Source organism: Aethalodelphis obliquidens, unplaced genomic scaffold (assembly GCF_003676395.1).
Source record: "Aethalodelphis obliquidens isolate GAN/ISIS:26980383/991018 unplaced genomic scaffold, ASM367639v1 scaffold59, whole genome shotgun sequence".
Classification (NCBI taxonomy): domain Eukaryota; kingdom Metazoa; phylum Chordata; class Mammalia; order Artiodactyla; family Delphinidae; genus Aethalodelphis; species Aethalodelphis obliquidens.
Window position 1 is genome coordinate 5,669,920 of NW_020838003.1, and position 11,155 is coordinate 5,681,074.

The 11,155-nt window shown below is 41.4% G+C and overlaps 1 protein-coding gene across 1 annotated transcript; it reads left to right on the forward strand.

Annotated features, from left to right (window-relative positions):
* The first annotated feature begins 693 nt into the window (after positions 1–693).
* CXCL13 (C-X-C motif chemokine ligand 13) lies at positions 694–5,967 on the forward strand. The gene is made up of 4 exons (XM_027087608.1): positions 694–757; positions 2,346–2,478; positions 5,546–5,623; positions 5,913–5,967. The coding sequence occupies exons 1-4, from the start codon at positions 694–696 to the stop codon at positions 5,965–5,967; spliced, it is 330 nt and encodes a 109-aa protein (XP_026943409.1).
* Positions 5,968–11,155: the final 5,188 nt, after the last annotated feature.

Genomic DNA, 11,155 nt, shown 5'->3' on the forward strand with positions numbered 1-11,155 from the left:
CTCCCTTCAAGACACAGCCACATTAATGAGGGGGCACATACTTGCCCTCTTCCAGGATTCCCATGATGGTGAGATTACATAAGTAATCATATATTTCAGAGAGTGAAATACGATGTGGGAAAGTCTGGTAGAAAAACAGTCGGCATAAGCATCTGTATATAAGAAGCCATTAATTAGATCTGCAAATATTTACTGAGCACTTACCAAAGGCTAGACGCTCTTGCAGGTGCTAGGAACACAATGATGTGCCCGACAGAGTCTCTGATTTCCTGGAGGATATATTCAAATGGCATTGAGAAAGCCCATTGACCCTTCACTGAGAGAAGCAATCAAAGCCACGATCACTGACTGTGGTCCTACAGAGTGCTGTGGAGTCTCCAAACCTAAAACCCTTTCCCTCACTCCCACCCCCAGATTCCTGCAGCATCCCTGCCATTTATAGGCTACGTTTTCAAGAAACATTTTACCATACTACTATTGCTCTGAAGCAAATTCATAAAATTTGCAAGAGGAGTTTTAAAAAAGCAAGCTCAGCAATATTTGGGGGCTTTTAAAACTGATGATGCAGCTGACCTCCTGGAGACAAAGGCAGTGGGAGGGCCTTACTGGTCTGAATAAATAGGAATCTCTGTGCTGAGAACTCACAGTTTAGACCCAGAGCTAACTAAAGTCTGAACTCCACCTTGACGCAGAATGAGGTTCACCCAGGGATCTCTGCTTCTTGTGCTGCTGGCCTGCAGCCTCTCTCCAGTCCATGGTGAGAACTTTCACTTATGTTGTCATTTGTGCTTTGAGCTGAAATGGTCTTCAGCTGTTTCAATTTTTTTTTTTCCATCAGAAAATGAGGGGAGATGTGAATGAAGGGGGAAAAAAACTGCTCAACTGCTCCCAGATTTCTAAAAGTAAGGTACTTAGGGATTTAACTCTTAGAGGCTGGAAACATCTGTATTATTAAGATTGTCATCCAGAGAAGGGGGGAGATACTGGAGATCCAATGTCCATGGGACTTACACTTGGCTTGCCTATTCCTGGCCTTTTTCAGATGCAGCTCTGCCTGTAACTAATTCTCTCCAGGTATCTCTTCTTCGTTTTGCCTTTCACTACCCCTTCCGACCAAACACTTTATAGGATTTAGAGATTATTCACCTCAACCTGTTGGTCTCCTGCAGGGAACGTCTGATACAATTTTATAGGGTCAGCTCTGACACGAACCATTGTATGTACAGCAGGGGTACTCAGATACACACTTTCTGCCAAGAAGCAGACTTCCAAGTCTAAACGGGGAGGTTTTCTTTGTGTAAATAGGTAAATATCTAATTGAAGTGGTAAATTTTTATACAGCTGAAGGAATCTGATGCATGCACAGGATGCTACCCTCTGCTCAGGGTAGAGGACCAATTTTTGTTCTTAAAATGTGGGGATTTTTTTTCCAATTTTTATTTTGTTTCATGTTATTTTCATTCTTCAAGACCCTCATCTCTCTTTCCCTGCATGAAGCCTTTCCATTGCTCCTGGTAAAGTCCCCTGTGCTCATTCATGCAGTTTGGGCCTTGGGGGAAATACAACATTCTATGGTATTTTAGTTCTTGTTCACTTGTTTCCCCCGCTAAAGTGCAGACACCTTGAGAGCCTGGTCCCTTTTATTTGCAATTCTGTGTTGAGCACAGTGGTAGGCACTGGGGTTAAAGAGGGTAGAATTCCTTAAAATGCATGAGATGGGTTACCTATACAAGTATCTAGTACTGAGAACTTTTGTTGTTGAAAACAAATAGTCGAATTTTTATGATTGGCTTTTTTTGGGTAATGATTTGCAACTGAGTTGGAGGACCAACATATTAAACAAAAACAAAAAATATCATCGTGGTATTTCCTCGGAGAGACAGGGAGGGTTGGTGGGCTGGGGAGTATGATGAGAGGGAGAACTCCGTTACAGCTTGTTAATGCTCCAGGGACTCGGAAACTAGTTCATTTCCTTGGTTTTTGTGTGTTGGGGGTGAAGATCAGTCAATTTTATGTTGCCTTAATTATAACTGAGTTGTCAGTCCCCACTATGGCCATTCTCAAATGTTATTATATGGACAACCATCTGAGTACCAATATAATGCTATCACAAATTTCAATAGGTATTGTGCTTTTAAAAAGCTAATTTTATTTTTAAGGTTTTGGCAGAAAATGTTTGAAAATAAGCCAAGACGAACAGAAATGCACAAACTAAAGGCATATGGCTGGAAGCACCGACTTGAAATTTTTAAATCTTCAGATGTGCAGTATGAAAGATTACTGATTAAGTTCTAGTTGTGAATTATATGCCAAAGGGACTAAAATAACTGATTCTGTGTTTATAGGTGTCCTGGAGACCTATAACACAAACTTAAAGTGTAAATGCATGCGAGAGACCTTCAACTTTGTCTCCCTTTTCCTCATTGGAAAGCTTCAAATCTTTCCCCCTGGGAATGGATGTCCAAACACAGAAATCATGTAAGTTGCAGTAAAACAATAATGTATGATTCCTTAAAGTGATTTGCTTTGAGTGTTGCTAGCAATTAATTCTCAAACTAAAAATGAGAATCAGTAATACTTGTCAAGTACATACTTTGCAGGGGTCCTGAGCTAATGCACATGCTTTCTGCACATTCGCTGATTTTATTCCTTCAAGAGCCCTTTAAGGTATGTCTATCGTTATCACTCCTTTACATATGCAGAAACTGAAGCTTAGGGAGGTTAACTAACTGCCCTGAGTCACACCATTAGAAATGGACAGAATCAAGACTCTTCTCTTATCTGTCAAATTCCAATTGCCAGCAGAAGCAGACACTTTGTTCTCTAGAAGTTGAAGAGCAAGAAAATAAGTGCCCACAGCAGTCCTTGGTCAGAATGTCTATCGCATGGAACCGTCCTTTAGCTTTAGGTTCTATCAACTTGGAGCCCCTAACTCTGTTTAAAGACTTAGGCTAAGGGGATAGTAGTGGCTACAAGAAATTTAATAGATATTTTCTTTTATTGAAATGGTATAACCCCTTTCTTCTGTGACCCTCCCTTTTCTGTACACCCAGAGAAATCTGTGGATTTCTTTATGAGGGCATTTTCCATGGCACATTAATAAGACCTTACACACTCCACGTAAAGCCCCTAGTATAGTGCCAGGCACAGTAATAAATGTTCAGCAACTGTTAGCTGCAATTGTACCGCATCATTGTGTTGAAACAATCAGGTTTGTGTGTTTTTCTCTTTCATTCGCACCAGAAAACAAGTTCTTTATAGACGGGGATCAGATATTATTCATTTCTCTATTCCTGATGCTTTATCCCTTACCTGGCAAATAGGAGAGGCTCAACAAAGTTGGATTGTTGCACTGAATATTTTAAAGGGAGCTTGTAGATCTTTTGCATATCACTGCTTAGAACTGTGATTTCTTCTTCCTGGATCTACCTTGAATAAACCAAGGTGTCCCACAGCACCTTGAAGTACAGACAGAACATCCTTCTCAGGGCACTACCAGCTTGGCTTTCATTAGCAGCTCTTTCCTTGGCTATTTTAGCCTTATGAAACATTTGAAAGCAGCCACTTTTTGTTTGCCCCATTTTGACGTTAGTGCTTTGGGTCTTGGACTAGTTGATTCACTTTGTTATACAGCAGAAGCTAACACAACATTTTAAAGCAATTATATTCCAATAAAGATGTTTAAAAAAAAATAAGTACGGAAATTTTTCATTAAAAAGGCATTACACTTCCACTACTATCTTTGACAGTGACAATTCAGACTAAACCATGATTATTGCCCTCAAACTCGGAGATGGAAAGTATAGCCATAACCTGTTTAGGAGCAGTTCCTCTGGCTGTCTAGAGAATAGAGATTTCTTCCTTTATTTTTACCAGTTTCTCTGCCATGAGTCAAGTCTCTCACCTCCAACCAGGGGAAGTAATACACCCTAATTTTCTCTACTTTAGCTTTAATTGTTTTAACGTGACAAAAATACTTTTTCTTCTTAATTTATTTATTTTTGGCTGCGTTGGGTCTTCGTTGATGCGCGCGGGCTTTCTCTAGTTGTGGCGAGGGGGCGCTACTCTTCGTTGCGGTGCACGGGATTCTCCTTGCAGTGGCTTCTCTTGTTGTGGAGCACGGGCTCTAGGCGTGCGGGCTCAGTAGTTGTGGCTCACGGGCTCCAGAGCGCAGGCTCAGCAGTTGTGGCGCATGGGCTTAGGTGCTCCGCGGCATGTGGCATCTTCCCAGACCAGGGCTCGAATCTGTGTCCTCTGCATTGGCAGGCGGATTCCTAATCACTGCGCCACCAGGAAAGTCCCCCCAAAATCTGATTTCTTATCTTCTCACCAGAGTCTGCATTTCTGAATTTTAACCAGATATAGAAGCAAAAGCTGCAAATAATTATGAGCAACTCATAGCAGTCAGGAGTGAAAATACTGTAAGTCCACATGGTCAGAAATCTGTTTTTCTATCATGAACTCAGGAGCCAAATTGGAAGGCTCTGCCCAAGAACCCAACAGTTCTATGACCTCTGACTCTGTACTTTTCAATGACACAGGTAGAGTTTCAACGCTAGATGGATGGATTCTTGCTGTTTGTCATTTTATAGCTAAACTAAGAGACACATCAAGAAATTGTGTTTTGTTTGAGGTCACCCCAACAGAGAGTAGAGTCTCCCAGTTTGCTGTCACCTGGGAGACCTCACTTCTTCCACTGCAAGTAAAACACTCAACACCATGTCTGGCACTTGGTAACCATTCAGATCATGCCCATGTGGAACGGTGGCTAAAAGTGGAGGTTCAGGAGTCAGACAAGCTTCATTTGAATCCTGCTTTATCATGCATTTGTTGTACAATCTCGTACAAATTATTTAAACTCTCTAAGCTTCAAATTCCTCTTTTGAAGGTGAGGAAATAGTATTTCCTTTAGCACGGGATTTTTGTGAGATTAATTGAGATAATTCATATTACTGCTGAGCATAGTGGCTGGCACATGTTAAGTGCTTGATCCATAGCAGCTGATAATTATCCTTGCTGCTTTTGTTGTTGCCTAATTTTTAGAGCATTGAAAGCCTTGCTCACTGATGGTTCCACCAAATGCAGATGTCACTCAGAGCAGTCAGCTCTGTAACCTCTCCCACAATAAATTTCATCAGATTTTTTCCTTCAATTAAAAGGTCTTCAAGAGAGTGTTTTCTGTAGTCTATTTTGTTCTCCCAAGCTCAACAGACAAACACATTTTAAAGATATCGTGATACAGCTTTAGGAGTGAGCAAACCTTGGAGTCAGCTATTTGGTCCATCTCTAGTTCATGTAAAGTTTTTCAACAAAATACTAACCTCTGACACATGAGAGTCTGTCCATTAATTTTCAGTTCCACCAGCTCACACATACCAGCACGCAAATGGGGTTTTTCTTATTCATCAGACCTCATGCTACAAATCACCTACTCCAGACTCAAAACTGCCTACCTCCAATTTCACTTCATGTGGGAATCTTTATTTTTATACTCAACTCTTTCCTTAAGTGAAGGACTGTTTTATTTTTATTTATTTTCCCCCAGAGCCTGGATGAAGAATAAGTCAGTTATCTGCTTGAACCCTAGAGCCAAATGGACACAAAAACTAATGAGAATGTCAAGGTGAGTCAGGCATATCAAGGGTTTGTAGATTTCACTTGTACTGAAGGGGTTCCCTTTCGCGGGTAGTCAAAATGGGGACCATTCTAAATTTATGAGACGTTCCTGAGACAAATGCCTATTCTTCACTATTAGTTCTTATCAGATAGAGTTGGGGTGACTCATTCCAGCAGCTCAGTAAACTAAACTGGAAACCAGTGGGCACAGTATTCCTTGTTTGATAGCTCCAGGGGAAAGCCACAGTTTCTGGCGAGCCTTTCTCTAAACATGACTCTCTTGTTTTTTTTCACAGAAAAAGTGCTTTTTCAACTTCACCAGCTCCAGTGTTTAAGAAAATGATTGCCTGATGCCAATATTACCACCAAGAACACCTGCATTGCCCCTTCATTCCTGCCCTCAGTTTTAGTTTTGTGTTTGGCTGGATGTTTTCCAGGAAAAAGACCTTCCCCATCTGCTCAAGCATGAGAATATATGTACAAATAACCTTGCAGAAGCTGATGGGGCAAACTTGAGATTTTTTTGATTACAGTACCCTACAAACTTAGAGTTTGCATTCTTAGTCATCAAGGAGGAAACTTTCTTGAAGGATAGTTACTGAGTTATAAATGATATAGGTTTCTTTCAAAAATATACCTGTTGTTGAATGCTGAATTTCCCTACAAAATAAGGGAATGAGAATTTAAAACTCAAATCTGAACACGTGGCTTGAATTAAGGAGGAAATGATGGAATGCATTTCAATCATTTTACACCCTAGGAATAGCGAGCTTCCATAAGAGATTTAAAAAGCTGCCTGGGAAACCCATGGAATTTCAGCCTTCCAAGAGACAGAGGGTTCACATAATAGATATCCTTCGTTTAAAACTCACTATTGAGAGGAACGAGGTCCTTCTTCTACTTTTAAGGAGTTCCTTTATAAGATTTATTGTCACAGACAAAAGCTAATAACATTCAAAGATCCCCAGACTTAAATTCACAGAATATTCAGGAAAAGGATTTAAAGGGTGATAACAGATGTATTCTTTTATACATTGGCTTTGATGAACTTTTTTTTTACTCACATCTTTTGCACTTTTTTTTTGTCTCTGGTATTCAATTCTTTAATGCTTCCTATTAATCAATATTCAATAAACTTGAGCAAATGTTTTACTTAACTATGAGCAATTCATTCTTAATGGAGCATTTATTCAAATTTAGCCATTCTCTGATTCTTCATAATGAAAAGTAGGATTTCATCATGTTAATTTTTCTTGTGCATGCCTCTTGCTTTTTTACAGATGATCTAAATTATACGGCGAAGGGTGAGTGAAGTTATTCCTGATATCAGCACAGCAGGAAAATGCTTGCCCCCAAGAGCCTCTTCTCCTTGATATATTCATCACAATTTCTTCCATAAATGCCCAAACTCTTACTAAAACCCATTTTCACTGTCTCATTATATTAATTCTTAAAGTCTCCAATGTTTTCTTTGACAAGGTTTTGCATTGAATTTGACAAACAGAAGGAGCGGATACTTAAACTCCCATCCCCTGGTTCCAGCCTAGCTCTCCCACCACTGAACTAAGCACTGTGTTCCTGTCCCTCGCTCTCCCTGATGTTTTGGGAGGTCTGCTCCCAGGATGCTCAAGTTCCAAGCTATATCTGGTTCTCTCTTTCATTTTTCTCTTCCTATTTTTAGATTTATTTTTACTAAAGATTTCTTGGGAGTAAAGAATACCTACAAATACTACATTTTCTATTGTCTACAATTCAATGATTATTTCTCTATTACAAACACACACACACACGGATTATAAAATACCATCAAAATCCTGTATTCATTCTTCAGTTTGATTTTGATCTTCTTCGAGAATGCAGCAAGCTGAATATTCAGGAGATTCAAAAAAAATCTTATTATTGCAATAGCAGGCGGGTTATCACACCTGTTTTGCATACGTAGAAGCTGAGACACAGAGGGGTTAAGTAACGTGCTCAAGGCCTTACAGTTACTCAACAGCAAGTCAAAATTTGAACCCAGGTGGTTTGGCACTAGAATCCATGCTTCTGACCCCTCCACCATGCTGACTGTATATGGGTTAGAATATCGTCAGCTCCATTTTACAAAAGCAGGAACTGAGGCAAGCAGACATTCACATGCCCCAAATCACATAACTAGTAAGAAACAAAACCAGAATCCAAACCCAGGGCCACCTGACTCCTAAGCAAATGCTCCTAGTCATGACACTACACTGCCTGAAGTTTTCTTACTCTAAATGTATTTCTTACTTCAGCTCCTTGCCCCCTCCCCTCCTTTCCAGGGCCAATCAAAGCCAGAAGAAGGATGGGAGTTCCAGAGTGTTCAGGCCTTCTCCTGGGTTGACACATCTATTGAGTATGATCCAGGGGGACTGGACAACTGAGAGGGCAAATGTGGAATGAAAAGCAAAAAACAGGGCCCTTGAGGCCTTCTAAACTTGTTTTTCTTACCCCACAAGCACCCATTCTTCAAAAGTCACAGTAGATTTAGGGGCATTCAGCCTGATTTGGAACAGGAATCTTAACCCACAGTTAGATGCTGGGTCACTTATTGAGCCAGTTAATGGAGTTTTTGAGGAAAAGTGATCCTTAGCTGATCCGAGTGGGTTTGGGTCTAGAAGGGAGGATGGTGAGAATTCTGTAAGGCAGAATTTAGGTAATTTATGGCTATATACATACATACACATACAGATTCTTTAAAATCCATATAAAATAGAATTGAAGGGAAAATACAAGGTAATCCTGACCAAAATAGGGTGTTCAACTCTGAAAAATGGAATGAAGGAGCTATAAAGTCAAGCTACACGGGAACTTAGGTGGAGAAAGCAGAGAACCTCTCACGACGTAAGTTGAGCCTCACTTGCTCTGCCCACACTCCTCTGAGCAGCAGAGGCCCAAGGAGGGAAACATTCTGATTCTCCAAGGGAAGCAGAATTCTCCTTTCTCCCAGCTGAAGGATTCAGCCCCACCTCACTGGAAAATGGATTGCCCCACAGTATGAGTTCTGTCCTAGGGTTTTCCATTTTCCATCACCTTCTTTCTGCAATTCTCCCCTCTCACTGAGATGTGCCATTTCACTGCTCCCAACTCTGCGTAAGGATTGATGTAAAGCCTAGGGTTTACTTGCTTTGACTTGAAGTTTGGAGGTGCTTTTGAACAGAATGAATGGTCTACAGAAAACTTGGGAGAACTGAGGAAGAGAGGAGGGCCATGAATCAGAAGGGTAATATTTGAGAGACACCACAGCATTTTGTGACCCTCAAGGATAGAAGTTCTCTGTGTGTGGTCTCTCTGAAGACAGCCATCAGCAGCAACTGGCAACTTGTTAAAATACATAACCTCAAGCCCCTCTCCAAACCGAATGCATAAGAAGCTCAGGGGTTGGGCCCAGCGATTTGTGTTTAACAAACTATGGTATAATAAAAATTATATTTGGTCTTTGTCCCCGGTTCCTGCCACAGAGCTCCAAAAACCCTTGGAATTGCCTGACAGAGAGGAGTGTCTTTTGCTATTTTCAATGAGCCCCTTTCAAACATACCTGAGTTTACTCTAGTGAGGCGACCATTGGCAAACCCCTAGATGCCTCAGGATGGGGGCTGGTTGCCGGAGGAACCAACCACATGATTAGAGGGTTGGAACTTTCAGTCTGAGTTCAATCATCAGTGGCCAATGATTTAATCAATCATGCCTACATAACTGAACCTCCATAAAAACTCCCTGAACAACAGGGTTTGGAGAGCTTCTGGGCTGGTGAACACATAGAGGTGCTGGGAGGGTGGCGCACCTAGAGAGGGCGTGGAAGTAATATGCCCTCCTCCATACCTTGTCCTATGCACCTCTTCCATTTGGCTGTTCCTGAGTTGTATCCTTTGTAATAAGCCAGTAATAGTAAGCAAAGCACTTTCCCAAGTTTTGTGACTCGTTCTAGCAAATTATCAAATCTGGGGAGGGGAGTGGTCATGGGAATCTCCAAATTTGTAGTTGGCTAGGCAGAAATGTGGGTAGCCTGAGCACCCCATTTGCAATTGGTGTCTGAATTGGGGGCAGTCTTGTGGGACTGAGCCCTTAGGCTGTAGGGTCTGTGCTAACTATAGATGATTAGTGTCGGAATTTAATTGAATTGTTGGATACCCAGTTGGTATCAGGGATTTGGAAAATTGGTTGCTGCCAGTAAACACTGGAGGAAAAAATTTCACACAACCTCCAGGTGGTTATGATGCTACTAAAGTTTGAAAAGCATTGTTGTAGGAAAAGGGTTTTCAACCCTCATAGTACATTAGAGTCATCTAGGGAACTTTTTTTTTTTAATATCAGGTTAATTGTTATAACTTACATACAGTAAAATTCACCCTTTTTAAGTTTTCAGTTCAATGAATTAGTTTGAATAGTCCCTTAGCTTGGGCTGCTATAACAATGTAACATAGACTGGATAACTTATAAACAACAGAAATTTATTTTTCACAATCTGGAGATAGAAGTCCAAGATCAGAGTGCCAGCATGATTGGATTCTGGTGAAAGCAGAGAAGGGAAGTGGGCTCTCTGGTGACCTTTGTAAGGGCAATAATCCTATTCAGGAGGGCTCCACCTTTACGACCTCATCTTAATATTAATTACATCTCAAAGGTCCCATATCCTGGGCTTCCCTGGTGGCGCAGTGGTTGAGAGTCCGCCTGCCGTTGCAGGGGACACGGGTTTGTGCCCCGGTCCGGGAGGATCCCACATGTCGCGGAGCGGCTGGGCCTGTGAGCCATGGCTGCTGAGCCTGCGCGTCCGGAGCCTGTGCTCCGCAACGGGAGAGGCCACAACAGTGAGAGGCCCGCGTACCACAAAAAGAAAAAAAAAAAAAAAGGTCCCATATCCTAAAACTATCACAGTGGAAGCTAGAGATTCAACATATGAATTTGGGGTGGGACACAAATATTCAGTCCATTACAGGCCCAGCCCCTGTTCTGTCCCTATAATTTTGTCTTTTCCATAATATCATATAAATGGAACCATACAATGTACAGCCTTTTGTCTGACTACTTTCACTTTGCATAACGGTTTTGAGATTCATCATGTTGTTGAATGTATCAGTAGTTAATTCTTTGTTGTTACTAGCTACTATTCCATTGTACAGATATACCACAATTTGTTTATTCATTCACCAGTTGATAGACATTTAAGCTGTTTCCAGTTTGGTTCTATTATGACTAAAACTGCTGTAAACATTCACGCACAAGTCTTTATAGAAACCTATGATTTTGGGGCTTCCCTAGTGGCTCAGTGGTTAAGAATCTGCCTGCCAATACAAGGGACACAGGTTTGAGCCCTGGCCTAGGAAGATCCCACATGCCACAGAGCAACTAAGCCCGTGCACCACAACTACTGAGCCTGAGCTCCAGAGCCTGCAAGCCACAACTACTGAGCCCACATGCCACAACTACTGAAGCCTGTACAACTAGAGCCCATGCTCCGCAACAAGAAAAACCATGACAATAAGAAGCCCGCGCACTGCAATGAAGGGTAGCCCCTGCTCAC

Coding starts and splice junctions, on each gene's coding strand:
- CXCL13 (XM_027087608.1), top strand. CDS start 694: ATGAGGTTCACCCAGGGATCTCTGCTTCTTGTGCTGCTGGCCTGCAGC. Junction 2,479..5,545: donor TGTCCAAACACAGAAATCAT/GTAAGTTGCAGT, acceptor ATTTTCCCCCAG/AGCCTGGATGAAGAATAAGT. Junction 5,624..5,912: donor AAACTAATGAGAATGTCAAG/GTGAGTCAGGCA, acceptor TTTTTTTCACAG/AAAAAGTGCTTTTTCAACTT.